The 27,989-nt window shown below is 55.5% G+C and overlaps 9 protein-coding genes across 9 annotated transcripts; 6 read left to right on the top strand and 3 right to left on the bottom strand.

Moving 5' to 3' along the window:
• Positions 1-4,366: 4,366 nt before the first annotated feature.
• On the top strand, positions 4,367-5,904 carry ColSpa_08810 (putative secreted beta-glucosidase; the record flags this gene model as incomplete). The annotated part of the gene is made up of 3 exons (XM_049275022.1): positions 4,367-4,732; positions 4,784-5,016; positions 5,067-5,904. 3 exons carry the CDS (start codon positions 4,367-4,369, stop codon positions 5,902-5,904), a joined length of 1,437 nt encoding a protein of 478 aa, XP_049130979.1.
• A 1,214-nt stretch (positions 5,905-7,118) lies between these two features.
• On the bottom strand, positions 7,119-8,972 carry ColSpa_08811 (PCI domain-containing protein 2; the record flags this gene model as incomplete). Its single annotated transcript, XM_049275023.1, has 3 exons — positions 7,119-8,087; positions 8,192-8,486; positions 8,608-8,972. 3 exons carry the CDS (start codon positions 8,970-8,972, stop codon positions 7,119-7,121), a joined length of 1,629 nt encoding a protein of 542 aa, XP_049130980.1.
• A 585-nt stretch (positions 8,973-9,557) lies between these two features.
• Positions 9,558-10,950, bottom strand: ColSpa_08812 (acetyl-CoA acetyltransferase, mitochondrial; the record flags this gene model as incomplete). Its single annotated transcript, XM_049275024.1, has 3 exons — positions 9,558-9,755; positions 9,811-10,755; positions 10,810-10,950. The coding sequence occupies 3 exons, from the start codon at positions 10,948-10,950 to the stop codon at positions 9,558-9,560; spliced, it is 1,284 nt and encodes a 427-aa protein (XP_049130981.1).
• Positions 10,951-12,098: 1,148 nt separating this feature from the next.
• Positions 12,099-12,753, top strand: ColSpa_08813 (ubiquitin-conjugating enzyme E2 35; the record flags this gene model as incomplete). The annotated part of the gene is made up of 3 exons (XM_049275025.1): positions 12,099-12,140; positions 12,304-12,554; positions 12,630-12,753. 3 exons carry the CDS (start codon positions 12,099-12,101, stop codon positions 12,751-12,753), a joined length of 417 nt encoding a protein of 138 aa, XP_049130982.1.
• A 1,455-nt stretch (positions 12,754-14,208) lies between these two features.
• ColSpa_08814 (kinesin heavy chain) lies at positions 14,209-17,168 on the top strand (the record flags this gene model as incomplete). Its single annotated transcript, XM_049275026.1, has 3 exons — positions 14,209-14,331; positions 14,403-16,825; positions 16,922-17,168. 3 exons carry the CDS (start codon positions 14,209-14,211, stop codon positions 17,166-17,168), a joined length of 2,793 nt encoding a protein of 930 aa, XP_049130983.1.
• Positions 17,169-18,213: 1,045 nt separating this feature from the next.
• Positions 18,214-19,376, bottom strand: ColSpa_08815 (uncharacterized protein; the record flags this gene model as incomplete). The annotated part of the gene is made up of 2 exons (XM_049275027.1): positions 18,214-19,152; positions 19,236-19,376. The coding sequence occupies 2 exons, from the start codon at positions 19,374-19,376 to the stop codon at positions 18,214-18,216; spliced, it is 1,080 nt and encodes a 359-aa protein (XP_049130984.1).
• Positions 19,377-21,030: 1,654 nt separating this feature from the next.
• On the top strand, positions 21,031-22,162 carry ColSpa_08816 (leucine carboxyl methyltransferase 1; the record flags this gene model as incomplete). Its single annotated transcript, XM_049275028.1, has 2 exons — positions 21,031-21,289; positions 21,342-22,162. The coding sequence occupies 2 exons, from the start codon at positions 21,031-21,033 to the stop codon at positions 22,160-22,162; spliced, it is 1,080 nt and encodes a 359-aa protein (XP_049130985.1).
• A 641-nt stretch (positions 22,163-22,803) lies between these two features.
• Positions 22,804-24,549, top strand: ColSpa_08817 (uncharacterized protein; the record flags this gene model as incomplete). The annotated part of the gene is made up of 1 exon (XM_049275029.1): positions 22,804-24,549. The coding sequence occupies one exon, from the start codon at positions 22,804-22,806 to the stop codon at positions 24,547-24,549; it is 1,746 nt and encodes a 581-aa protein (XP_049130986.1).
• A 2,060-nt stretch (positions 24,550-26,609) lies between these two features.
• On the top strand, positions 26,610-27,187 carry ColSpa_08818 (AP-2 complex subunit sigma; the record flags this gene model as incomplete). The annotated part of the gene is made up of 3 exons (XM_049275030.1): positions 26,610-26,641; positions 26,713-26,782; positions 26,858-27,187. The coding sequence occupies 3 exons, from the start codon at positions 26,610-26,612 to the stop codon at positions 27,185-27,187; spliced, it is 432 nt and encodes a 143-aa protein (XP_049130987.1).
• Between the last annotated feature and the right edge of the window lie 802 nt (positions 27,188-27,989).

A 27,989-nucleotide genomic window follows, 5' to 3' on the forward strand; every position in this document is an offset into this window, starting at 1 on the left:
CTATAGATCATAGTCCCTCTACAACGACTAGCAGACGTTCGCTAGAATTGCTTAATTCGAATTGTTGCAACACTGCTTTTCATCGCGTAAATTGAGGTACTGTTTCCTGTTTCTGCTTTCCGAAGAGTGAGCGAAGTGAAGGCTGGTTGTGTGCTTGCGACCTCTGAGCCAAACACTACCCACCAATCCTTCTTTTTTTTCTTTTTTTTTTCTTTCCAAGTATAGTGAAGCTGTTAGCGTCCCTCTTATGCTAAAACTTTCTGGCGCCGAGCAAAATCTTAGATTGTCAAGACTGTTTATCATGCGATCGATCTACATTGCACTCTTCGGGACCATGAAAAGCCGTTACAACAACTTTGATCATATTGAAACGGCAAAACGTTCTAGACTATATCGTTTACATTACCAACTTGCCATCTCGCTTGGATTTATTTTTAACAAAAGTTACAATCACGTTCAAACTACTCTACATCTATCATCCCAGTCTCATGACCGCCGTCGCCTCTGTCGCGTATATTCTCTCTTCCTGCAAGACAAGAAGGTACTCGTAAATAGCACACAGGGGCCTCACCAAGTGTGACAGAGGGCTTCTCCTGTGCTTCAATAGACGGCTTTGGCGCCTCAGTCACAAACAAGTACGGCCAGCGCTTGCACTCCTTGTTACGGTAGTGACACTTAGTGACGCTCGCGCGCTTGGGCCCGTCGACCTCGGCCTAGTTGAAGTCGTGCAGCTCTGTTATCCTGTTGCTAACCTTGAGGAAGTCTTGAAAGATGCCGACGGATGTCGTGATGGTAGGAGAGGAGGGGGTAGGTGGCGGGCAGCGAGGCCATGGGTTGGAATTTCTTGGAACCGTCTGGATTTTCGGTCACGAACGGTTGCCGGTTCTTGAGCGCCTCGCCTAGGGCAGCTGTGCTATTAAGGACGGTGGCATCGTTGAGGGGTCTGAAGATTGGCCGGACTAGAAACAGGGCTTTAGGGTAGTCAAAAGCGGCAGATTAGACTTTGTTTCAAAAGTCTTTGGACTGCCTTTCGGACTGGGGGGGCAGCGTGCTTTCATTGATGTCTACTGGCGAGTAGACGATGTCGAAACGGGTCTCTTCTGGGAAGACATGATACAAGCCTCGTACGCCTGGTGAGTAGCTGGTTTAGTGATTAGCCTGTCACAAGATCTACGGAACGGCCAGTGCCACAAGCTGGGCGTCGAACCTTAAGGGCAATTAGACGGAATAACCACAACACGACTTGATCTACATGTCTGAAAAAGTGCGTAGTCGGTACCACGATTGGAAGCCAGCGAATGGCAAGGCTCGCCTGCTGTGAACGTGGAAAAAACCACTCTCACCTATGCAATGCGCAGTCCCCTGTTTGACATTCCACAGGTTGGAACGTAAGAAGCCAACGGCACCGATAGCAGCTAGGTCATCCAGCTCTAACTGCCTGCAGGTCAAGATCAAAGAGTCCACAACGACTGACTAATAATCCACTCGATTGCAATATTAAAGAGGACGATCAAGTAGCTCGGGTCAACCGACAAGCTTTGAGTAGTGGTACAATCTCATTCTTAAGTAATCAGATAATACCCGGGGTAGCTTGTCGGGTTGTGTTCCGCGCGGAGTAGAGCACGCTCCATCTCATCAAACCAAGCGAACTATATACCTAGCAGACGCAGTACGATGTAGCTGGGACAAAATTCCCGCTTGAGGGGCAGAAGATTGAGAGTGAAAACTTTTTGTGTCCAATTACTGCAAATGATCAGCGGAAAACACAAGGTGTCAGTCGGGTGCAAGATCTTCGGAGATTTAGTGCAAGAACAGAACCACACCCGACAAGCACATGGCCTCATCCTCAAAACCTCAACAGCGCGAGGACGGCAACAAAATTGAGCCTTTTGAGTTGGAATGAAGGCTGGTGATGGCCCAAGCTGACGAGGAGATTGCGCAGCCGACTATCGCAGAGCTATGAAGCCGGCCGAGTCAGCAACTACGACTACGCCAACTCTGGCACAATCCCGCACAATTCATATCCGTAATCTCCTACTCTGGCGAAAGCGTCCTTGGCAGACGTGGCGACGGGTGCCGTCCCCAGATCTATCGCACGGGCACAGTCGCCAGATCGCCCTCGGCGCTTTTGTTGACGCCTGACAGGACCCCCTCTGCCGTTGGCTCGTTCACGTAGGAGAAGCTGATGAGGTATGGAGACCACTTGTTGGGAAATCCGTCCGTCGGAGAATTGGCTCGGTCTCTTTCCAGAGAGCACAGAACACGTGGTTTGAGGATGGTGGAGGACTCAGGACATGAGGCTCATGCAAGACGCCCACTTTGGCCATGATTTGGTGTGCTCCCTCGCTTGCATACTTTGCAGCCAGCGAGACTAAGCTCAACAACAGGCACTCGCAAGTGGAAGAGATGACAGTTTCCCCTTCTGGGGCGGCCTGTTTGGAGCAGGAGGTTGACGAGGTTCGAAAAAGGACAAGCACGTTTCGGTATGTGGTGTGAAGCGGTACAACGACGGGCAAGACGACTCGAGGCTCGAGCAGGCTCTCTTGGCTTGAAAGGGGTGAGTGACCAGGCTAGCGGCCCACTTTCCTGCGCTGTCTAGGTAGGCCGCGACATGGTGGAGCTTGTTCCAGATATCGTGAGTTCGGTCTTCCAGAAGCAGTAAGCAAGACCGCCGGAGTCGTGTGGCGTTCTGGGTGCTGAAGAAGGCGCGTTGCCGCATTCCAGGGTGGCAACCGCGGGCGGGATCCCGTTGGGTGTCTCTAACGGGGGAAAGGGGCAGAGAAGGAATGCGTGATTCATGCGGCCTTTTTGCACCTCGTCTGTCGTCCCAAAAGGGGAATACCCAGTTCTCAGGAGGTGGCGGAGGCACACAAGCAAAACAAAAACCGCAATTGAACGAGACGCAAAGGGACAAAGAGACAAAAAGGAAAAGATCTCGAGTCCTGAGCGAGAAGCCTCAGCGGGCTGAGTGCGTGTGACCGCAACCTGTCGTACACATCACGTTGACCGATGTCAGTCAACGTGGAATTAAGCTTGAAGGTTAAGATTGGATGACGATAGGCGCGTGTGACATTGCGACCGGCGGTGTCTCATCACCTTTCAACGTTACCGACAAACCAACTTGTCCCTCGACTGCACCCGAGTGCACTTCGCGCTCAAAAAGTCAGTGGCGTGAGAAGCCTCATCTTAATCGACCGCCCAAAACGGCAACGCCCTCCCCCGCTGGCCAACGGCGTGATGGCAATGGTGCGGTGTTTCCCCCCTTCCCCTGTCTTTTTTTTTTGTGTTGTTCCTGGTTTTACAGCTGAGCGACTGGCAGCAGCAGAAGGTTTGCGGCCGATGGCAACGGGCGGACCAATTAGAGACCGAGTCTGCATGGTGGGCTTCTAATTTGTGCATGACCTCATAGCTAATGTGCGGGAATATGCACACTTATGCAGGTACTGGAGTCTGGAGTGCCTCCTTGATCCCACTGGGGCCTGTGCGCTCATTTCGTTTGGCTCCAGACGGTAGCAACGGCTCGATAGCGCGGCGTCCCTCATTGGTTGCTTGGAAGCACCAGTCAAGCTTTGCCGAGATGACGGCCGGGTCTGATTGGCGAGTTCGTCCAAGGTCGAGAGGCCGCGCCAATTTTCATAATCTCATTTCCCCCAAAGGCCTCGAATCCTTGGGCTCACACTTGGGTCTTGGCTCCATCAACGCCCAGCTTCAACATCGAGGCTTGACTGCCCCCCCGGCCCGGCCATGCTTCACCACTCACCTACCGCCCAATGTCGCCATGACCAGCCCAGAATCCTTGCGCCCGCCCCTCAGAGGGACCTGGTTGAACCAGTGGCTTTCCCTCCCCGTTCTGACATGTTTGGCTAGCAGGGGGAGGGGATCGCGCGCAAGGTTGTATCGTCTCTGAGTTTACCCACGGCCCTCCTATAGGTAGACCGACGGCCAAAAGGTCCCCAGGCTGAATGGACGACCCCCGGATCATTGCTCTCTCGCTCATTTCATCGTCGACCCATCCTGTCACCTCCACCCTCGCTCGTTCTCCTCTTTCTCTCTCTTGTCCTTGCACCGCATCCTTACGCCTTGCCCAGTCTCTGCTTAGAGACGTTCCGCTCTTTACACCGACTTTCGCTATCTCTATCCTTCGACTTTTGAAGGAACCACGTTCGCTACGAATCCAACACGCGCGCGCGCTGTTGCTGCTCATTTTCCCTGTCTCGATGTTAAAGCACTGAAACCGGACGCCAAAACAACGACCGCTACTGTTCACCACGTTGCGCGACGCGCCGACTACCCAAGACTAGGTTCTTGCTTCTGGTTCATCTCTGGAGGATACCACCACGACTCTCGACGAGACCCCGCTTCCCAGATGAGGCTCTCTACTATTCAGGCCGCCGTCAGCTCGGCCTTGATTCTGCTGTCCGCCCAGCCCGCTGAAGCGCATGATGGCTCTCACCGCCACCTTCACCAGTTGAAGAGAGGTCTCGGCCCTAACGAGAGGATTGAGACGCTTGCCGAGAGGACTCTCGTGGAGAGGACTTCCGACGGCAAGGCTATCTGTAGTCTGCCCAGCGATGGCGATCTGGTCAACGTGCCAGGTGCCTCCAACAAAGGCTTCGCTATGAGTCCCGATCAGGCTTGCGTTGAAGGAAGCTACTGCCCGTTTGCATGCAAGCCGGGCAAGGTTATGGCGCAATGGGAGCCGGGTTCGTCCTACACGTATCCGTCTTCAATGGTGAGCATGCCTCATCTCGTCACGTTCAAATACAATGGCTGACCAACTCAGAACGGTGGCCTCTACTGTGGATCTGACGGCAAGGCCGTGAAGCCCTTCAAGGACTCACCTTACTGCGTCGATGGCGCTGGAACTGTTGAGGTCTACAACAATTGCGGCAAGACCTTGTCGTTCTGTCAGACTGTTCTACCCGGCAACGAGGCCATGCTCATTCCCAGTGTCATTGACAAGTCCATCACCCTTGCTGTTCCCGACCCCAGCTACTGGTGCAGCACAAGTGCTCAGTGAGTATTTTAAGCCCTTGAGCAGAAACGTCAGAACTAACATCAGCTAGCTACTACGTCAACCCACCTGGTGTTACGGATGAGGGCTGTATCTGGGGTGACTCATCAAAGGCTGTCGGCAACTGGGCTGCCTACGTTGCAGGCGCCAACCAGGATAGCCAAGGGCGCACTTTCGTCACTCTTGGTTACAACCCCATCTGGGAGGGTTCGGCCCTCAGCAGCACGAAGCCAACCTATGGCGTCAGGATCGAATGCCCCGGAGGTGGTTGCAACGGTACCCCTTGCGAAATCGACCCCTCTTCCAGCGCAATTGGAGATGTCACCAGCAACCTTGCTGGCACTGGCGCTGGCAACGCCAAGTACTGCGTCGTTACTGTCCCCAAGGGAAAGAAGGGCCGCATTGTCGTCTTCCCTCTGGACGGTTCTGGTGGCAGCAACTCGGATGCGGATGAAAAAAAGGATGACAAGGTCGAGATCAAGGTGGCCAAGTCTACACCGTCCCCGACGCCGACTCCGACTCCCACTCCCACTCCTACGCCGACGCCTACGCCGACGCCGACGCCGACCCCGTCATCGTCATCGTCTTCTTCCGTTGCTCCGACCTCCAAGAGCTCAAGCGCCAAACCCTCCAGCTCCGCTTCTTCTGCTCACTCCAAGACTGCAACTGCCACCGTCATCCCCGGTATCTTCCACGAGAACGACAACTCAACGACTACGTCTGTTGATTCCGATGATTCCGACGTGACGACTTCTAAGCCGACTGCCGCCACCGAGACGGAAGAGTCCGCCCCCGCGACCACCTCGAAGGAGAACGAAGGCGCCAAGCAGGGTGGTGGCGCTGTTGCCGGTCTCATCATCGCGGTTGTTGCGGCTACTTTCCTGTACTGATTGTGGTTACACGTCAGTAGCATTCCTTCGTTTCGACCCAGCCAGCAGCAGCAACCCGTTCTTCGCTTCAACGTCAATGCTTGTCAACGACGACGCAGCGCCGTCTTCCTTTAGCTGTCACCTCCCCGACCTCGATGTCTCGGACCCAGCCCGCTCGGCCGGATGTACTCTCTTCGACCCATGGGCAAGCTCGCTTGCCACGTACCCTTTCGCGCTGCTGGCTCTTCTTCGCTTCAACCCGCCGCTTACGACCAATGCGGCACGCTTTACACATACGCCGGCAACAGATGGCACCTTCATCATTTGCGACTTATCTGGACGTGTATATCAGGAATCCGCGGCATAATCGCGGCAGTCTAGTGTTTATTGTCTTAGCAGTCTCGTGTCGATGGCATGAGCACGCAAAGCTTTCTCTCGGGCAGTCTCTGCCCGGCCCCCCTCAGACCAAGGGGGCACTTTACCTATTTTTTGGATCGGCTTGCTTCTCATCTATACCCATTTACGCACGCATTATTATTGTTTCTTTATGTTTATTTACTCGAGGGATGTGTGGAGGAATTTCTATGCGAAATGGAAACAGTAGTCATGACATGGAGGGGATGGGGCACCTTGGACAGGAAAATCTGATTCTACGAGGGAGAGACGTTTTTATGTAGGATAGGTAGGCTCATGGTTGGAGACTTGAAGGAATGTATTGCGGATGAGCCTTATCGAGTGAGGAGACGAATAGGACACGAAGGAGATTTGGGGATGAGACCTCGCGATGACTTTTTGAGCATCATGCTTGTGCTTGTTCCAGGATCGTCGGATGCCGTCTAGATTCGCAGGGGGAAGGAGACTAGGGCCTGCCGTTCACTAGACGGCCCGAACAAGAAATGAAATACATAAAACCAACAACGCTGCCTGAACGCCATGGCATGATGCGCCCGACTTCTACTCGTGCGTGAGACCTACCAATCGCTTACTGTGTGCTTGTTGCATCTTCAATGCGATAGTAAAGATTTCTTGGGTGAAGTTTGACAGAGTGCGGGCATCGCTGATGAAGGATGCGGGTCAGCTCGAGGCAGAGGCGAAGTGAACTGTGAACAGGGTATCGTATTTTTTTTTTCCTTTCTTTCCCACAAGAAGCGCGCTTCTATGTCTAGATGAATCTCTTCTATTCCAGACGTTTGTCCTGGAGCAAGTCTCTCAATCACGCGTCCCTCTCTCCCTTTTCACCCTTTTACCCATCCAGGCACATGATCGAGATCCAGGTCCTCCTCGTACTGCCTCTCGCGGACCGCGGCCCACGGCGCCGGCCACCCGGCCAGCACGGGGCTCTTCTTGGTGGCGCCCATGACGGCGAACCTGCCCTGCGAGTGGGCGACGAAGCCGTGCATGAAGCCGAGCTGGATCAGCACGGCGACGTTCATCTCGATGTCGTCCATCTCGACGGGGCTGTTGCCCCAGACGAGCCCCTCGTTGGGGCGGAGCTTCTTGGGCCCGCCGGGCGGCGGGACCAGGGTCGAGGCCGCGTCGTGGGACACCGCCGCGAGGAAGGCCGGGGAGGCGGACGCGGAGGAGAAGGAGGACGGGGGCTTGGAGGGGACGTAGCCCTCGAGGCGGTGCTGGAGGTAGGACGCCGTCGTGTGCAGGTCCGCGAGGTCGAGGGTGGCGGCGCGGCGGTTCGTGGCGGTGGTGGAGGATGCGTCGTCCGGGCCCGGCGCGTAGGTCAAGAGGAACGTCTTGCGCGAGAGGGAGCGCCAGAGCAGGGGGCGGAGGCGGTGGGTGAGGAGGAGGAGGAGGCCCTTGTCGAAGAGGTACTTTTCGTGCTGCGCGAGGGTGTGCTGGAGGAGGACGAAGTCGCCCTTGCGGATGGACTGGGCCAGGGGGTGGTAGATTGGCGCGAGGGAGGAGGCTTCCGGGCGCGAGAGGAGGAGCTGGGAGGGCAGGCGGCCGAGGAGGAGGTTGCTGGGGATCAGGTAGGAGAGCACGAGGGCGCGGTGGGAGGTTAGCGGGGGCGGGATCTGGAGGTAGGCCTCCTCGAGGCAGAGGGCGGCGCGGAGGAAATGGCAGTTTGCGAGGTTGAAGCGGCCCAGGTAGTAGAGGAAGGTGACGCGCTGAGCGGCCGGGTAGAGGGAGAGGGGCGGGGAGTTTGTGGAGATGTTTGTGAAGATTTGCTTTGCAAGGTGCGTTCGCCGGCACTGTTGGCGGTCAGCAGGTTTCATGATGTCTCGTAGGACCGAAGCAGAAGATGGGCCTGACATATGCGGGAGAGAGAGAAAGAAGGGGGGGGGGGACGACTCACGGCGAAGAGAAGCTTCAGCACAAGGTTGGCAAACATGTAGACGCCGACCTTTTTGCCCTCGGGCTTGCTGTAGCGCGTGCTGGAGCGGTCCGTCAGGCAGGTGGTGAAGATCTTCTGGATGATCTCAGCCGAGGACTCAGCGATGGACTTGCGGTCGTCGGCGTCGACGTTACGGATGTTGCGCGTCAGGTCCGGGCGCCGCGAGAGCATCATGGTCAACCGCGCGAGGGACTCGCAGAGGGACATGGCCGTCTTGAGGAGCATGCCGCCGTAGGTCGGGTGGGCGAAGGCGGTACTACAGGAGCTGTGAAGTTGTCAGTCACGCTCGTTATGCGATCTGACAGGCGACAAGACTCCGAGGCGGTTGTCCGAGTCAAGGTTGAAGGTGGTATATCAAGGACGCGTCAAAGACTCACTTCACCAGCCCGCTGAGCAGCGTATGCGCGCTCAACAAGTCGTCATAGTTGACGTCGCGCCAGAAAAGCATGTAGTCCTTCATAAAGGTCACGAAGCCCGGCCACGGCGAGCCCTGGCCCTCGGGTACGTCGTCCTCCTCGGGTAGGCATTTCTCAATCGTGTTTTCTAGCGCCGTGCTGGTGCCGCTACCGCTGCCGCCGTTGGTGTGCGGCGCGGAGCGAAACTGCGTCTTGAGCTCCGAGGCGAGGGCATGATATTGCTGGTTCGCGTTGGGCTCGACAAGCAGCCAGTTGCGGAGCTCGTCGCTGTTCTGGGCGCGGACGAAGGTGCGGATCTGAGTGAGGAATTGGATGAGGAGGGACATCGTCGGCGCCGCGTCCGTATGCGAGAGACTCAGAGACGGTAGGTTCTAAATGCAGCACAGAGAGGCGGAGCGAGATCGGGGTGAGGTGGGAGTGATGCCCCGCGGGTCGTGATGAGAGTCGACGATGAGTGCAGATTCAAGGTGAGAGAGAGGTTTAGGTGAGGTAGGGTGGGTTCTTTGGTGTGCGGGGAGCAGGGGTGCGTGCTCGGTGAGGTTGGCGGCGCCCCGCCGGAGGAGGGACCCTGACCCTACCGGTACATTAATGGGGTCGGTGGTTTATTGAGCTGTTCTTCAACTTTGATACGACATACACTGTGAGCTGGGATCCGGAACGGCAAGGACAGTTTATGTCAAGATGATTGCATGAATGGTTTACTTTTACTCCTGGACTCATTTCAACTTTTTTCGAGTTATACATATGTACGCCTCCAGACACCTCGCGCTTCAGGTCCCGCCATGGCCACTGCAATCTGAGCGGGAAAGCAGCTCGAAGTCACTGGCAGCTAAGCATGCATGCAGCATTCATTTTGTGCTCGACCGACAGCTAGCCTCAAAATAGAGCCGTGCCATCTGATCTCTCATCAATCACACGGACTCGACGCGCTGCACAACGACGGCAGTGGCCGCGCCGCCTCCGTTGCAGATCGCGGCGACACCGTATTCGCCAGGCTTCAGCTGGTGCAGCAGGGTGACGAGAATCCTCGATCCGGAGCTTCCCAGGGCATGGCCGAGAGAGATGGCTCCTCCGAGGGGGTTGACGCGGGCGCCCTCCAGTCCGAGAATCTGCGCCATGGTAGTTAGCAACGGCTGAGCCGCTCAGCGACGAATTGATACTTACCTTCTCATTGGCCTTGATGACAGCGGCAAACGCCTCGTTGAACTCCCAGACGGCAACCTGGTCCTTGGTGATCCCCGCTCTCTTGAGCGCAATAGGAACTGCCTTGGCCGGAGCAATGGGAAAGTCCACGGGGTCAACCGCGGCATCGGCCGACCCGCAAATCTTCGCCAGCACACGGGAGCCCGAACCGTATTTTTGCGCAATCTCCTTGCTGCCCAGCACCAGCGCGCTTGCGCCATCGTTCAGCGTGGAAGAGTTGGCAGCCGTGACAGTGCCGGTGCCGTCGCGCACAAACGCGGGCTTCAACGTGGGGACCCTGTCGAACTTGACGTCGAGGTAGCCTTCGTCGGTCTCGATGACGGTGTCACCCTTCTTTCCGGGGACGGTCACGGGAGCAATCTCCTCGGCAAAGGCGTTGGCCTTCCACGCAGCCTGAGCGCGCTCATACGACTGGATGGCGTACTGGTCCTGCATCTCGCGGGTGATTTCGTACTTCTTGGCGGTGTTCTCGGCGCAGTTGCCCATGTGGAACTGGTCGTAGACGTCGGTCAGGCCGTCCTTGATCAGGCCGTCCTCCATCTTGACGTGTCCGAAAGGCGGCAGGCTGGACGACCGAGGCACGTAGTAGGGCACCCTTGTCATGTTCTCCATGCCACCGGCGATCTGCGCCTCAGCCAGACCCAGCTGGATGTTTTGCGCGGCGAAGACGACGGCCTTCAGACCCGAGGCGCAGACCTTGTTGATGGTGATGGCCTCGACGCTCGACGGGAGGCCAGCGAAGATCAGGGCCTGGCGGGCCGGCGCCTGTCCGACGGATCCTTGCAGCACGTTGCCCATGTACACGTCGGTGATCTTGTCGACGGGGACCTTGGACTTTTCGAGGGCGGACTTGATGGCGACGGCGCCGAGCTTGGGCGCCGGGACACTGGTGAAGGATCCATTGAACTGGTAGACGTGTTAGTGACCGGCCCCAATCTGCACTTACTGGCTAGCGGTTACCTTTGCTGTTGGCGTTCTCGACGCACTGAGGATGTATGCGTCCCGGATCTCTTGCCTAAGCGCAGCTCTTGTGGAAAACTGGCGGGCCGCCACTTGCCTGGCGAATTGACCAGGGAGCTTCGATGAATGTCTTGCAAACATGATGGGTATTGTAACAATCGGAATATACTGCAGCAGGTAACGCAGAAAACGACGACGGCGACAGGAGACTTGAGACGACCTTACAAGCGTGAACAGAAAAGATAAGACGGCAACGGCTTTACAGCTTGAGAGGGATGGAGGGCAAGCATGTGGATGGCGCGGGACGGCAATACCCCAGGTCCTACGGGCTTCCTCGGCTTAAGGGAGGGGGGAAATGCACGGGCGGGGCCGAGCTTCTCAAACCTTGGGGAGGACAGCTGTGAGGTCACTCGAATCCCCAGGTCGATTGTGCAGGCCTCTGGGGAACCCATCCCCCACCCCCGGGCCGTGGGAGTAGGGACCCAATTCCGCGCGGAAAGGTCTGGCCGGGTCGGGCCAGGTACATGAACCAGTTCCGGCCACTTTCTACAGCAGCGTTACCACCTGCGCCTTGTCCGAATACCTTTCTCCAGAATCAAGCAGCGTGTGCTCAACGTTGCTGTGGTGGTTATCGTGCTGCGTAAACATAAACCCCAAGAAACATAGCGGAACGCATCATGCAGGCAATTGCAGCGGACAGCAAGAGTATCACTAGTTGCATATTTAGCACGGCAATGCAAGCATCTATTCTTGGAAGGCGAGTCTCTAGAGTCAGCAACATGAAGAAGAAACTGCCAGCGGACAAGGCTCTGTCAAGTGGTATCAAATGCGGAAGGGGAAAAAACCACAACCAGATGGCCCAATCCAAGACTCGTAAAGCGTCATTGAAGAGTGGCTCGAGTCGTGTGTTCCCACTGTGAGTGGTCGCACTTCGACCGCCGGTTTGGTCTCGTCTGGTCTGATTCGCGCCTCGTCTCTACGGTCATGATTGGCTGAAAAGGTGAGACCCACCCGCTGGCCCAAGCGGAAGGCGGTGGTGGTGAAGTCGAGCTGCTTCCCGTGCCATTCTACCGGACAGTGAACCATTCAAACATTTCCTCGCCATTCTTCCATCATTCATCTTCGACCACGCGGATTTGTAAACCCCTAGCATTCCTGAACGGTAGTCAGGATTCCGATCTATCCGCCTGCATCTCGACCCATTTACCCGGTCCGTTCTGTCTTCCAGTGACGGCTCTTTCAACCCTCGCGACCCTATCAGTCTTGGTAATCAGTCACCGACCGCCACCATGTCGACCGCCGCCCGCCGTCGCTTGATGCGCGACTTCAAGGTTAGTCACGATGTTCGTACATCCCGACTTCGAACAGGAGTGTTAACACATCGAGCAGCGCATGCAGACTGACCCCCCCGCCGGCGTCTCTGCCTCTCCTGTCCCGACAACGTCATGACCTGGTATGCCCGAACACGCCCTCAATCTGCCAGTCGTCTTCAAGATCTGGGCTAACACCGACCGTTGCAGGAACGCCGTGATCATCGGACCCGCCGATACGCCCTTTGAGGATGGAACCTTCAGACTCGTGATGCAGTTCGAGGAGCAGTACCCCAACAAGCCGCCCGCAGTCAAGTTCATCAGCCAGATGTTCCACCCCAACGTCTATGCCACAGGAGAGCTCTGCCTCGATATCCTGCAGAACAGATGGAGTCCCACATACGACGTGGCTGCGGTGTTGACGAGTATCCAGAGGTGAGCCGACGTACCGAAGACGGCGGATTTGTAATCCGCCACCTGACGACATATCCTGAGCTAACGTTGCCACAGTTTGCTTAACGACCCAAACACAGGATCCCCCGCGAACGTGGAGGCGTCGAATCTGTACAAGGACAACCGCAAGGAGTATACGAAGCGGGTTCGTGAGACGGTTGAGAAGAGCTGGGAAGACTAGATGACAATGATACCACCGCAAAGGAACACATACGACTATTATGAACCAGATGGCCCTCTTTACCTCAGCAGGGAAAGTCCTCTTGGGGACAGGCTGCAGGGCTGCGCCGGGACGGCAAAAGACCAAACTGGGGGCAGATTGACGTGAGCGACACCCAGGGCCGACCAGACAGATTCCTTGATTTGCTTTGCATTAAGCAGCTGGGGTACCCGATGAGGTGGGAGTGGGGAGGATTTGGCGTTTCGGCTCGTGCTGTCCTATCTGAATGGCTTTTGAGGCGAGCCCATGTTGCGATAGGCGTTTCGCGGTCGTGCTTTTTGCTTTCTTCTCTGTTGAGTCACCGGCTGTCGGTGACGTTAGGTTCTTCTTCATCTGGCTTTTGCAGGGGAGTTCGTGGGAAGTGCATTTGGGACCTCATCAGCAGCGAAATACCAAATCTACTGTTCAATATGCGGCCCGGCGTTGTTTGTTGTGAACCCATCTGCAAAAGCGGAGCAGCCCACCCAAACACCAGGGACATAGTCTGTTGTGACCCGATTCCATCGCGCCAACGTAACTTTTTATCAGCGATCCTGTCGCGTGCTCGGCCGGCGACCCTCTAATTAGTGCGTAATGCGCCAGGCCCATCTGCTGTGCGAGTGCGCCTATGATGGTCAGTGTGTGCTGGTAATTTCAGCAACAGAAGAAGAAGAAAAGAAAAGAAAAAAAAAGACAGGGGACTCGCCTTCCTGCTGGGACGGGGCCCCCTCGGACTGAGGAGTGCCTTGGGCAAGGAAGGAGGGATAGAGGAACGGGTGGTACCTAGGTACAGACAGCACACACCCGACTGGCGAGTGGTGCGGTGGGGATGAAACCACCAGCGGGAAGTGGCCTCGACCGGACGGGATTGGTCCGTTTGTCTCTTCTGAGTTCCTGCGGCCGGCGCCAGGGCCTGAGTGACTTGTGACTGCCCCTGTGGAGCGCCTTCCCTTCTGTTCTGCAGCCCGCACATGTGCTGTACCGGTACCGTCTGGCTGCAAGCAAATAATTCCACGCGATTTCTAGCGCGTCCCCGTCATTTGCATCTCAACCCCCCAAAGGCAACCCCGAATCCCAAACAATACAAACCACACCTTTTCTATTGTTCTCTCTCACTTTCCCGTCCGACTGCCTTTCTGGCTGCTACTGCTGCTGGTTTGTGCTGTCGCCACCCTTCCTCTCCCTGTGTATCATCGCCCTGCCACCACCTGCGATATGTCATTCTAGCAGTCTTCCCACATCTCTGCACACCGTCATTTCATCCCGCCCACCTTATTTGTGTGTGTCCTTTCAACACAACCCCCCCGTTGCCGAGCTGCGGCCGCCGAGTGCCTCGCCGCAACCACACGCACGCCCCCCTATCTCTTCGCAGCAACTTCACCCGATCGGAATCCATGACCTTGGCTTCGACGCCTGCTGGTCTGAATTACCGTCGTCATGTCTAGCGCAAACAATAGTATCAAGGTGGTAGCCCGATTCCGTCCACAGAACAAGGTGGAACTGGCATCGGGCGGCCAGCCCATCGTCGCTTTCAATGGCGAAGACACCTGTACCCTCGACGTAAGTGCCCTCCTGCCCGCTCCTTGAAGCCGTCGCCCGCGTGGGCAGCCGACTGACGCTGTCTCTTCTAGTCGAAAGAGGCGCAGGGCTCCTTCACCTTTGACCGAGTCTTCGATATGGAATGCAAGCAGTCCGATATTTTCGACTTTTCTATCCGCTCTACTGTCGACGATATCCTCAACGGTTACAATGGAACAGTCTTCGCCTACGGTCAGACGGGTGCTGGAAAGTCCTACACCATGATGGGCTCCAGCATCGACGACGAGGAGGGCCGCGGTGTCATCCCCCGCATCATCGAGCAGATCTTTGCCAGCATCATGTCAAGCCCCAGCACTATCGAGTACACGGTACGAGTCAGCTATATGGAAATCTACATGGAGAGAATTCGCGACCTGTTGGCGCCCCAGAACGACAACCTTCCCGTTCACGAGGAGAAGAACCGCGGTGTTTACGTAAAGGGTCTTTTGGAGGTCTACGTCTCCAGCGTCCAGGAGGTCTACGAGGTTATGAGAAGAGGTGGAAATGCCCGCGCCGTCGCCGCAACCAACATGAACCAGGAATCTTCCCGTTCGCATTCCATCTTCGTCGTCACCATTACCCAGAAGAACGTCGAGACCGGATCGGCAAAGAGTGGCCAGCTTTTCTTGGTCGATTTGGCCGGTAGCGAAAAGGTTGGAAAGACAGGTGCCAGTGGTCAGACGCTCGAGGAGGCCAAGAAGATCAACAAGAGTTTGAGTGCCCTCGGAATGGTCATCAACGCCTTGACCGACGGCAGATCCTCCCATGTTCCCTACCGAGACTCCAAGTTGACCCGTATCTTGCAAGAATCTCTTGGAGGTAACAGTCGGACAACTCTCATCATCAACTGCTCGCCCAGTAGTTACAACGACGCCGAAACCCTTAGCACTCTGCGGTTCGGTACCCGCGCGAAGGCGATCAAGAACAAGGCCAAGGTCAACGCTGAGCTCAGTCCCGCCGAGCTCAAGGCCTTGCTTGGCAAGGCCAGAGGCCAAATCTCGACCTTTGAGACCTACATCTCGAACTTGGAGGGCGAGGTTCAGCTGTGGCGCGCTGGCGAGTCTGTTCCCAAAGACAGGTGGGTGTCTCCCCTGTCTGCAGACGGTGTCGCAGGAGCCAAGGCAGAGGCGAAAGCGCCCCGTCCTTCGACACCGTCCCGCCTGTTGCCCGACAGCAGATCCGAGACACCGGCAATCTCAGAGCGCGCGGGAACTCCAAGCTTGCCTCTGGACAAGGACGAGCGCGACGAGTTCTTGCGTCGTGAGAATGAGCTCCAGGACCAGCTCGCCGAGAAGGAGAGCCAGTACAACACGACTGAAAAGGTGCTCCGTGAGACCAAGGAGGAGCTTACCTACCTTAAGGAGCACGACGCCAAGACAGGCAAGGAGAACGAGAAGCTTCACGCCGAGGTGAACGAGGTCAAGATGCAGCTTGAGCGTCTGAGCTTCGAGGGCAAGGAGGCGCAAATCACCATGGACGCGCTCAAGGAGCAGAACGCCGAGCTGACGACAGAGCTCGATGAGGTCAAGCAGCAACTTCTCGACGTCAAGATGAGCGCCAAGGAGACGAGCGCGGTCCTGGACGAGAAGGAGAAGAAGAAGGCTGAGAAAATGGCCAAGATGATGGCTGGTTTCGACCTCGGCGCCGATGTCTTCAGTGACAACGAGAAGGCCATCTCGGAGGCTATTGCCCAACTGGAGTCTCTCCACGAGATCAGCTCCACCGGCGAAGTCGTCAACCCTGACGAGCTCGAGGCGCTCAAGTCGCGCTTCGTTGAGATTCAAGGAATCGTAAGACAAGCCGAGCTGTCCGTCTACAGCGCCTCCTCAACCGAGGCAGACGCTCGCCGCAGAGCCGAGCTTGAGGACCGCCTCCAGTCCCTCCAGCAGGAGTACGAAGAGCTACTTACCCGTAACCTGGGCGAGAACGACGTTGAGGAGATCAAGTCTCGTCTGGAGAGCGCCTACTCCAACAAGCAGACCACCTCCATGGAGCTTGTGGACGAGCTCAAGGCCGAGATTGCGCAGAAGGCTGCCGAGAACTCCAAGATGAGGGCCCTTATCGAGGACCTGCAGCAGAGAGTCAAGGCCGGCACCGCCGCACCCATGGCCAACGGCAAGTCCATCCAGCAGCAGATTGCTGAGTTCGACATCATGAAGAAGAGCCTCATGCGCGATCTTCAGAACCGTTGTGAGCGTGTGGTGGAGCTTGAGATCTCGCTCGACGAGACGAGAGAGCAATATAACAACGTGCTCCGGTCATCCAACAACCGGGCCCAGCAGAAGAAGATGGCCTTCCTCGAGAGAAACCTCGAGCAGCTGACCCAGGTTCAGCGCCAGCTCGTCGAGCAGAACTCGGCGCTCAAGAAGGAGGTCGCCATTGCTGAGCGCAAGCTTATTGCTCGCAACGAGCGCATCCAGAGCCTCGAGAGCCTGCTACAGGATAGCCAGGAGAAGATGGCCTCTGCAAACCACAAGTATGGATCGCTCCTTGCCCCTGCTTGCAACCCCACCCTGTTTTTGCCAGCACATTTCTATGCCCCGACCTATTGCTAACCGCTAATACCCTGTAGGTTTGAAGTCCAGCTCGCCGCTGTCAAGGAGAGGCTGGAGGCTGCCAAGGCCGGCAGTACCCGTGGCCTTAACTCCCCCTCGCTCGGCGGTTTCAGCTTCACCAACGCTGGCAGCCGTATTGCCAAGCCTCTCCGTGGTGGTGGTGGTGACAACCAAGGACCTTCCATCCCCGTTATCAACAGCATTCAGCAAAATGAGGGCGGTTCCGGTAAGCGCAGCAGTTGGTTCTTCTCCCAGAAGTCTTAAACTGCTTCATCGCCCCCTTTATGCTTGAGCCCTTGCTCTCCTGATGTCGGTATACCGTTTCAGGAAGCGAAGCTCTCAACCCCCCCTAGACATGACAGCGTATAGACGACATCCTGGTGCGGACTAGACCGCTATACCCCCCGCTGTGCTGATATTGGCGGCACGGTTCTTATCATTTCCTGTTACCACGATCACTCGCCACTTCCTTCTGGCAGAAATTCCTCCCCTTTTGTTTAATTCAGTATACTGGAAGAAAGAAGGCGGTCAGGCCGGTAAAGACTCAGATGCAGACTTAGACGACACAGCACGTGAACTGGAAGGGAAAGCGAGATATCCTTTGATGTTGAATTTTCCCTCTTTCCCTCTTCGGGTCGGGTTTCTCTTGCTCTTGGATTGTGCTTCTCCAGCAGTTTCTGGGCGGTCTTTGTTATTTTTTTGGTCAAGGGGGAGGGATTAGGCGATTGATGGTGTGGTGGAGGGTGGATGAATGTATTTATGGAGAGCGTGCTTCGCAAATGACCATAGGGCGTTTGGTGACATACTCACCCAGGCGTGTGGATGCAGGGCGGACGACAGACTGGATCAGTCATGGACACGGGGAGGAGAAGCTGATGCTGGGACGATGAGAGGAACGGCCGATCTGCAATAGTGTTGCCGCTGCTGCATAGTCTGTGGGAGTTGGTGACACGACACGACGGACCTCGCTGCTTATGAAACCCAAGACGTTTTGACGGTTAATGACACTAGAAAAGAAGAGTTGCTGCCAACACTGATACGGTGACAGCGTGATGTTCATGTTCAATTTTTCTACTTGAGTGGGTACGTGTGAGAACGATAGAGGAAATGTGTTGGTAACTACAACGATAACACGTGAGAAGGTAGGGTCAACTGCCGCCGCATTGAATCAACAGAGCTCTCTGCATGTAGATGTAAGTGAGCCGCATCGCCGGACCTAGTCGCGAATTCATGCAAGACTACGAGATGAGGCTTTCTAGACAAATCCCGGTGACCTTGGGCTAGCGAGCACCAAAATCGAACCAGCAATCTATTTGGCAAACGTGCCGATAAGAATGACCTCGGGAACGATGATGGCAGCCATGAGGAAGAAGGCAGCGAAAGTGACGGCAAAAATCTTGACGTAGAGAATAACAAGGCGCTTCCAGGCGGCGCGGGAGAAGCCACTCCAGGCCTCGTCCATAGTGGCGTAGCCCTTGCCACCGACGACGCGGGGCTCAACCTTGCCCTCGAAGGAGCGGTCAAAGGGAATGATGGTGTTGGCCTCCTCGGGAAGGAGTGAAGCCTGGACACGAACGAGGACGACGTGGGCGGGAATGACAACGATGACCTGGAAGGCGATGCTGATGAGGGTGACGACAACGCTCTTCCAGGCGTCGGAGGCATGGGGCTGGGGCACGGTGGAGTTGGGCTTGCCAAACTGCAGGTTGGGCAAGTCCATGCCGATAACCCAGCCGATGGCGATGGGGACCCAGGTGGCGACCTGCTCGGCGAGCCAGTAGGCGGCGACGGGGCGGGCGGTGGCATCAAAGGTGCGCTTGAAGGGCGGCAGGCGCTGCCAGAAGTGCTGGGAGCTTTGCGGGGTGATGATGATGTGCACCCAGGCGGTGCTAAGCTGGACGAGAGACAGGGCGGCGAGGAGGGTCGCGAGGGAGGCGAGGATGTCCGGCAGGAAGGAGGAGAAGATGCCAAAGAGGGCGCCCGTGGCGATGGACTGGACAAAGTAGACGAAGAAGCCGCGGAAGTTTGCGCGCCAGCCGCCGTGAGTCTTCAGGAGGCGGTTGATGGAGCGGAGGGACGAGGTTACGGTGGTGGGACGACCGCCGGTGACGGCCTTAGTCGTCGGAACGGGGCCATCGGGACGCACCTCGGGGCCGGCGGAGGCGATGGCGCCCTCATCGTCGGCGAGGTTGACGGGGTCGTAGGCGGGCGGGTTCTCGTCCTCGACGATGGCGAAGATGGGGTAGACCTGGTGAAGGGTGTATGTGGTCTGGGAGTTGTAGTGTTAGCGGAGAGGGCATGGCATGGGATCACAACAAGGTGAGAGGTTACCCAGAGGATGAGGGGGAGGAAGACGAGCAAGTCGGCGATATAGACTGCAATGCTCCACGCAGGGAGCTCCGGTTGACGAGGCGACTCCTCGACGGCCCTCTTGTAGATGGCGCCGGCGAGGCTGTGCAACTTCATATTCATATCTGCTGTGGTAAATTGATAAACAGACCCGAAAGTGGTGATGTTAGAGGAAAGAAACCAAAAGGAAAGATCGAGGTCGGTAGAGTTTAAGTGGTACGAATTAGAATGGCAATGACGGGAGGATGGAGGAGGAGGAGGGGTGTCAGACGTCAAAAGGGAAACGAACACACCGGAATTCGCCTTCGCTACTCACTCAAGCAGATGGCGACAACATGTCACTGGTCACTGCGCATGTGCTGCCTGGGCGCTTCACGGGGGGGAAGTCTACCTGGGCGTAACGTGGGTACGGCAGCCTGCAGAAAGTACCTTGCATAAGAAACTATGCACGCTACCTCAGGCCGGGGTCCTCATGGGTATCGACAGCACTTCCTTCGCAGGCAGCAGGCGGGCACAGCCACTCCCCGGTTCCCCCCCTTGTCCCACTACCTAGATCCTTCCATTGGCAGCTCGCCCCCCAACGGCATGTCTGACGACGCGCGCTGCAAACCAAACGAGTTGGTTGTGGCCGATCGGCCGTCGCCCGATTAAAGGGGTTGATACAGTAATTACCTAAATACGTCCGCCGTACCATCTTCTTGCATGTTTGCTTACCTGCAATATCTGCAGCATTGCGCCGACTCTTTTCCATTTTTTTCGTCAAATGGTAGATCGTCACGTCACGTAGCTGATGAGGCCCAGTTCGATCTGCCTCGATGTGTTGGGTGGGAAATCAGTTGACCGACGAGGCTGTCTAGCATGAACACGGAACGCACGCATCGAAGCCGGGCGACGGCCCGTTCGCTGCTTGAACTTTGGGAGTGTGCATGAAACCTCGTATCGTTTTTGGCTTCTCTTAGAAGGATTCAGGACAGCACGGTCAGGCCTCTGGGACAACTGGGACGTTCCTCAAGGTAGTGTTTGCATGATGGAGTTCAAATCCCTCTTCTACGACTTGGAGAGGTCTCCTCCTGTCAGAGTTATTGAACGGTCAACTTGTTAATCCCCGTTTTGAATGACAAAGCAAAGCAAGCCAACAGTGTTGCCGACTGAACCACCCGTCGCCCGAAGCACCCGAAAGGATTCACACGCTTTCCTGGCGGCCCCCATTGCGACGCTAGTAGTGTTGGCTGGAATCCCCCTGATCCGTAGCGACCGTCGCAAGGGTCTTCCATGGCTTTCACAGATACAAGTGTCCTATAAGTCGACACTGTGGTAGTCCTCTGCGTTGATAAATTTGGTCATTAAAAATCACGAGGTGATGAGCTTGTAACGCAACAGTTAGGATGCCATAATGCATCCCCATCAACCCGACAGTGGGGGGGGCCTGTTGCGCCGTTTAAAAGCCTCCAGATCCCCATCCAGGGTCCAATGCATCTAACGGTCCGGCTTAGCTTGCCAGTTTCCCATCACTTCATAGGTGCATCGGCGGAGGAAATAAAGTCGCATCCAGAGAGCTCTCTGCAGAAAAGTGGACTGTGCGTCGAGATCCAATACGATGGAAGTATCCGTTCAAGGAGGAGCTGCCCCAATGCCAGGTACCTAAGTAAACTACGACTGTGTTGTCTTTAGGCGCCCCACCTCGTGGCTTCCTTCTCTCCTACGTCACCCGTATCTTCACTAAGCCAAACGCCGGGCTGTCTTCAACCTTAACAACACCTTGGAAGCAACATCCCCCATGTCTGGAAATTCAATCCCGAACCTGCTGTCCTTTCGTGGCGCAAGAGGTGGCCGGGGTGGTCGCGGTCGCGGAAGAGGCCCCGGTGGCCCCTCTTCGGGCCCGACTCATGATCAGACGATCCAGGGAACCGACGACGACGCCGCCGGTTCGCGCCTAAGTGCCGTCAACGTGGGATATCTCACCGACCCGTACGCCCAGTTCTTCGTCGATAACGTGGCTGGTCCCCCTCCGAGGAGATTACCCATCATCAACCGAGGTCCGTGTCAGGGTCTGCTTCCGTCGAGCATGGAGGCTGACCTCTATTCCAGGCACTTACACGAGAACCGTTGCTCTCGACAACCTCATTGACAGCTTCTTGGATGAGCCAGACGGTACACAGTCTAGTTCAAAGCAGAGGCAAATCATCTCGCTGGGCGCCGGCACCGACACTCGCCCGTTCCGTCTCTTTCCCAGGGCCAACCGACCTGAGCTTGTCTACCATGAGATCGACTTCGCAGTCACTGTTCGGAAAAAGGCACGTATAGTGCAGTCCGTCCCCCCCTTGCGCCAGGTTCTTGGTGTGCCATCCGTAGAGGAGGACGGCTCATGGAATTCCCAACCATCCCCAACAGACAAGTACTATTGTCACTCACGCGACCTTCGCGAGCTTGTACAAGACGCCGCACCGCCCCTCGTGGGTCTCAGGACGGATATCCCGACATTACTGGTATCAGAGTGCTGTCTCTGCTATCTTGAGACATCCGCCACCAAAGACGTTGTGGCATGGTTCGAGCAGAAGATCCCTGACCTCGCCATCATCATCTACGAACCAGTCAGGCCCGATGATCCTTTTGGCAAGATGATGACGTCCAACCTTGCAGCAAGGAGGATCCGCATGCCGACTCTGGAAAGCTACAAGCTTCCGCAGGATCAAACTAAGCGCCTGCGCGATGCCGGATTTGAGCATGCCAATGCCCTAACAGTTGAGCGCATTTGGGAGAATTGGGTGTCGACTGAAGAAAAGGAGCGCGTGGACCGATTGGAGGGCCTCGATGAGGTCGAGGAATGGAAGCTTCTTGCTGACCATTACATTGTGGCATGGGGATGGAGAGGCTCCGGGTTTGCAATGGACGACGCAAATGGGGCGTAGTGAGTTACCCAGGACTGCTGTGCCGCTCTGTCCTCGCTTAGGAGGCATAACATTGATCAAAAGCCAGCCAGGCATACCAGCCGTTCGCAGATAAGAATACTTCTGTTGGACGGGTTTGACCCATTCGTCAGACGTTCCAAAATGAGGCTCTGCTTAGCTTCGCGTACTCTAAGCAAACGTTTACAGACAAAGATGTGAGTTTTGCTGTTGGGACTTTGGAGAATGTGTCTCTCTGGAATACTTTGTCTTGTCTCGGCCAAGCTGCAATTGCCCATTGTGAAAGGCAGAACTCGCATGCTTGGCCCGACTGCTTCGGCCGACACCTTCCCGTCCCGGCTTTTCCCCCGTGTTGCCGTCGGTTGGAAGTCGGGCCCTAGTTCCCTGATTGATGTTGGTTGTTTGTTCCTGTTGAACCAACCAACCAATTCCTCCTATCTGCATGAGATACTAACCCACTTCTGTGGTAAGCAATGCAACTGAGCCAACCTCATCCGAGGTACTTTCTGTCCAACATATTTCTGTCGATGCAAGCCACCACAATGTCTTCTAGCATCTTTCACCATTGTTGAACGTCTCCTTTGTAGCGGCGATAGCGACAGTGATAGCGACAAAGCGATAGCGACTAAGCGACAGCAGCAAAGATGGACAACAGACCCTTGGATACTCTCCCAACCGAAATCCTGATAAACATCGCAGCGCACCTCGAAGGCGTTCATTTGCCAGATCTCTCGTCCTTTGCCCTCACAAGCAAAGCTTGCAACGCTGCCGCCGCGTGCTACTTGTTCAGCGACGTTCACATCCGAATCAAACACCCTCGGAAGCTACATCAAGATGTCGCAAACTGGCTCGCCATACTGGGACGTACAAAAGCCACAAGGCATGTCCGACGCCTTGTGATGACGTTTGACGACAAGACACTCCATCACAGTGACCTATACTCGCCCGATCGCCTGAGCCTGACGGCCGAGTCGGCCGACAGTCTTAACTATGCCAAGCGCATGTTGCCAGAGAACCGCCGCCTTCGCGATGTCTTTGTGAATCCCAAGGCATGGGCTCCTATGGTCCGGCTGCTAAAGGCCCTGGTCGGTTTAACCGAAATGGCCATTGAGCACGAGAGCAGCTTTTCGCCCTACCTCCTCGAAGCGCTTGGGACCCAGCACACCAAGTGCCTGCTAGATCTCAGGTACTTTGACCTTCACTGCATCCAAGGTGCCCCTCTGAACCTATACGATGTGGCACTGCTTCTGTCGCCCCAGTTACACAGCATCACAATCAAGGAGTACTTTCAGTCATTTACCGGCCATACGAACGAATCGGTTGTGTCCAAGCTCGTCAAAGGTCTGTCGCCGAGCCTTAGGATGGTAGAGCTGGAATCGGTCTTCGGAGCCAGATATCATCGGAGATGCAACCCGGAATTCGAAACCCAGTTGCAATCTCTGATATCCCAGGCAATGGAAAACAACCTCAAATATTGGAACAACTCAGCGACAGGCACCATCACACCCAAACTCGGCTCAATACCTTTCTTGTCCCTGCAGAGGACCAGTCCGGAGAGAGTACAGGCGTGGGTAGAAACGACCGACTTCGCAGTGTTGCGCCATCTAAGGCTGAACGCAAGATCGAGAGAGCTGCGCTGGCTTGCACAACACGCCAAATTCCGCTGCCTCGACAGTCTAGAGCTGCATAATGGAGGCTACATCGGCGCTCCTTCGGACGCGGGAAACATGGACGCACTAGAGAACGCCGCTGTAGATTTCCTAGCCGTTATCCCTGCGTTGACATCGCTATCGCTTGAGGGCCAGCTGACTTTGCCAATGTTCCTTTTCGCCATCTCTCAATTTGGCGAAACACTGCGGAAATTGAAGCTTAGACCAACCGGGAACGGTTTCTTCCCGGCAGAAGATATCAGACTTGGCTCGGAACACATCAACATGCTCGGCCCTGCTTGTCCTTTGTTGGAGGACCTGACGATCACGGTTGCCGTCCCCTCGTTCCGTTTGCCATCGACGGAGTTGACGGGGGTATGCGAGGGTCTCGCACGAATCCGGCGCCTTCGAAGTCTTTACTTGACCCTCCGTTCGACAACAGAAGAGGACCCTATGAAGTTGATTTTACGAAGAAGGCCTCGAATCCACCGCAACGGGAGAATCCGATCGCCAGACACGCCACCGGAAGGACTCGCAAATGAGTTAGTGAGGTCGACTTGGGACGCCATCTGTGAGCATGGCTCTCGCTTGAAGTTGCTGCAGATGGATACTCTCTACCGGTGGAGCGGCACGCGCAAGTCTGATAAAGTCCACCAGGTGCGCACAGTTGGGGCCATGGGCGAAGAAACCGTGGCAGAGGTGCTGTATAGACGGAATGGCATACTGAGGTGGCGCGAATGACCTGTCTGGGATGTTTCTTGCGTCACGCTTATGGCGATTAGGGGAAAAGAGACGTTTTATTTTGCAGGGAGTATTTCGAACTGCTGAGTTGAATCAAAGACACTAGGAGGCAGCTTTGGAGGTTCATGCGCTTGATGGGGAGCATTCTCCATTTTGGATGCCTGGAGGTGCCCGAGACTTGGATGGCGTTATAAATTCATCGTTGTAGCATAGTCACTTGTTCCTTTTGTAATGCTAATGGATATGGAGGCCTCACTCGTTGACCTCACGTCGAAGCAGGCCGAAGAATTTACACTGACCGTTAGCAGAGCAATACTCTTGGGGCCATGGCAATGCTAACCTTCTCTCGTAGTTCTTAGTAACTTAATACATATAAGTCTCGCCTACTGCAACCCTCGACCATACTTTCATCGAACCTGCATCCGAACGCATGAACTCAAGAGCCAGTATAAAATGGCAAGCTGGGTTCGTCGTACGGTATATGCTTGAAGCGATGAGAAGGAGCGATAAGGGGAACAAAGGAAGTCGTTGTGGGCAATGCATTGTTGAACCTACGTGACTATGCTTCCTGCAGCGTCTCTCGTCATCGATGTATTCGTTTGGATACGCCGACGAGATCAAGAGACATAGCGCGTGGCTGTGAGGATACCGGCCTGACTTGACTCGACGCCCGATGTGCTGGCTAATGGCTGCTAGGAGGCTGAAGTTGAGGCCAATTTTTGTGCTTGTGTGACGGCCGCCCCAGGTTCTTTTCATACGACCCCTGACAATCCGGCATCGAAGGCCTGTACAGGTTGCAGTACTTGGGTGGGTTTAGAGGATATGCATGGTCGGTCACATAGTAACTGTATTGGAGCCTCTTTCTTACAGATGGGTATGTATATTTACATGGGGAGCGGAGTAAGCTGATTGAATCTTCAGCTATCGGACATTAGTCTTTGGCAGCGTGCTCGAGGAGGGCCAAGGCTTGCCCGTTTATCAGGTGTTGTTGCCCGAAGGGAAAGAGAAACTCATGGTGTTTGCTGTTATTGCTCCCTCGTTGGCTGGTTACCTTGAGCCAGCAGGCAAAACCAAACGACGTCGAACACAGGATGGAGTCCAGTAGCATTGACTGTCCAACGTGGCTCATCACAGATGGGTGCCTTGATGCCGGCCAGAGACCAAGGTTTGATAGCGGCTGGAAAGCGCATCAGAGTCAAGTGTAGCGGAGGACCCTCATCAGATCGATTGTGGACCATCGAAAGGTTGGTGGACGCCGCCATTGAGGCCAGTTTGTTCTTGATAGCCAGCCAAGGCAAAAGCAATGACGCAGCAAATAAACCTCAGGTCCACCACCGTCTTGTCCTGTCAGCGAATCGAAAGCTACATATTCATTCGATATCTCACGTACTCGACATCCCCGTCATCTCGACATCGGGTACGGATCATTTAGAAGCCTTCTTCACCACGACCCAGCCAGGGGCCGCTAGCAATGAAAGCGAGGGATCGCAATAGAAAAAAATCTCCATCGAGAAAAATGTAGTGTTCCAAAAATTCCCTAGCCGGCCGAAGCCAACTAGGAGTGGTCATAGTTATAGTTTTCAACTAGCAAAAACACGATCTCGGACGAATCCTCACTGATACGCGTAATGCCCTTGCACTCGGATGGAGAAGAAAAGAAGAAAAGGAGAGGTTGAAAATGGCGGGGGGTCGACGAGATTTTATACCCTTGGGTCCTGGGCCTTCGGAGGTGGGGCGCGCAATCAGCCGTGGTACGTACCTTTGCCTACCTGGTGAACCAAGGCTTTGCTGGAGTTTGGTGTTCTGCGTGGCCTCGGGTACGTACTATGTACCTCACTGTAAGGACCCCACCCGGACCGTTCAGGGGAAACAGCACAGGAGCTTGTCAGTGCGCGCACTTCAGCACCGGTCAGCAATGGTTATCCGGTACGTACCCGCAAGAGCACCACCGAAGCTCCGTGGCCGCCGACTTCACATCTCGAAACCTGAAGCGCGGGGCGACACCAGATCAAAGAAGGGGTCCTCCAAGGACATGTGATTACTACCTACACGTCACAACAATGCTGTCCTTTATCCTGATACAGAATCGCCAGTATGTGCCCCTTCCGACCCGCTCACAAAGACAAACGAGAAGGGAGAGAAAGTTGACATTCCTTGATCAAGGGGCAAGACCCGTCTTGCGAAGTGGTACGCACCCTACAGCGACGACGAGAAGATCAAGCTCAAAGGCGAGGTACGGATCCCTTCCCATATATGTTTCCCCTCCTTACTACCCAAACTGCCAACTGACACTTCCTTCCTTCCACAGGTCCACCGCCTCGTCGCGCCGCGCGACCAAAAGTACCAGTCCAACTTTGTCGAGTTCCGCAACAACAAGATCGTCTACCGCCGTTACGCCGGCCTCTTCTTCTGCGCCTGCGTCGATACCAACGACAATGAGCTGGCATTCCTCGAGGCCATTCACTTCTTCGTCGAGGTCCTCGACGCCTTCTTTGGCAACGTCTGCGAGCTCGACCTCGTCTTCAACTTCTACAAGGTTTACGCCATCCTCGACGAGGTCTTCCTGGCGGGCGAGATTGAGGAGACGAGCAAACAGGTCGTTCTGACGAGGCTGGAGCACTTGGATAAGCTGGAATAATGAGTCTGGGGATTCGGGGACAAAAGGAGGGCAAGTGTCGCGGGTGTGAGGTGTAATCACAGTTGAGAACCGGCGGACTTCGTCTGTCTCATGCATAGGCGTACGGATGGACCGGAGTCTGGAGTTCAGCCACGAGCGGCACGCACGCGCGGAATCGGCTTTGGCATTATGTCAACTATTGATATTGGGAAAGCCCCTAGTAGGCTTGGAATGAGAATCGCGGGGCACAATTACCCCACTGAAAGCAAAGGCGAAGAGATGCGTCGTATCATCGCTCAAGAATCTGGGCCAGATGTCGTCCACACAATCTGGCCAAAAATCGGAACGGTGACACCGCTAGGTGTGCTCGAGCTTCCTGGATACACGAACGGAAAGAAAGAAATGGGGGAAAGGACGATATGTATGATTGCCCAAACCTACGGCCCATATTGGCTTTGTAGCCGAATATCTTGTTTTCAACCCAACTGTGTGCCATAATGCTCCAGCTCCCAAAGATCGGACCACTCGAAAGACCTCGGGCTTGAAGCCTTACTAGCTGGGCCATGAGAAAAAGAAGAAGAAGAAGAAGAAAGAGACCTGCTGGCTGTCGAACTCGGAAGATATGGAGTGAAGGACCAGGTGAATGGTAACGATAGCCAACACCTAGCCGCAGAGCAAAGTGCTCTCAACGGACGACAGAATTTGCCGTCTCAAACTTGAATGCGTATGACGTGAGATAAAAATGTTGCTGTCGGTTTCGGATGAACGCTAGAGTCAACGACCATCAAGCGGTTGAGGCTGATGCGAACGAACAGCATTAGAC

This window comes from Colletotrichum spaethianum (assembly GCF_022836535.1).
Source record: "Colletotrichum spaethianum MAFF 239500 DNA, contig24, whole genome shotgun sequence".
NCBI lineage: Eukaryota > Fungi > Ascomycota > Sordariomycetes > Glomerellales > Glomerellaceae > Colletotrichum > Colletotrichum spaethianum.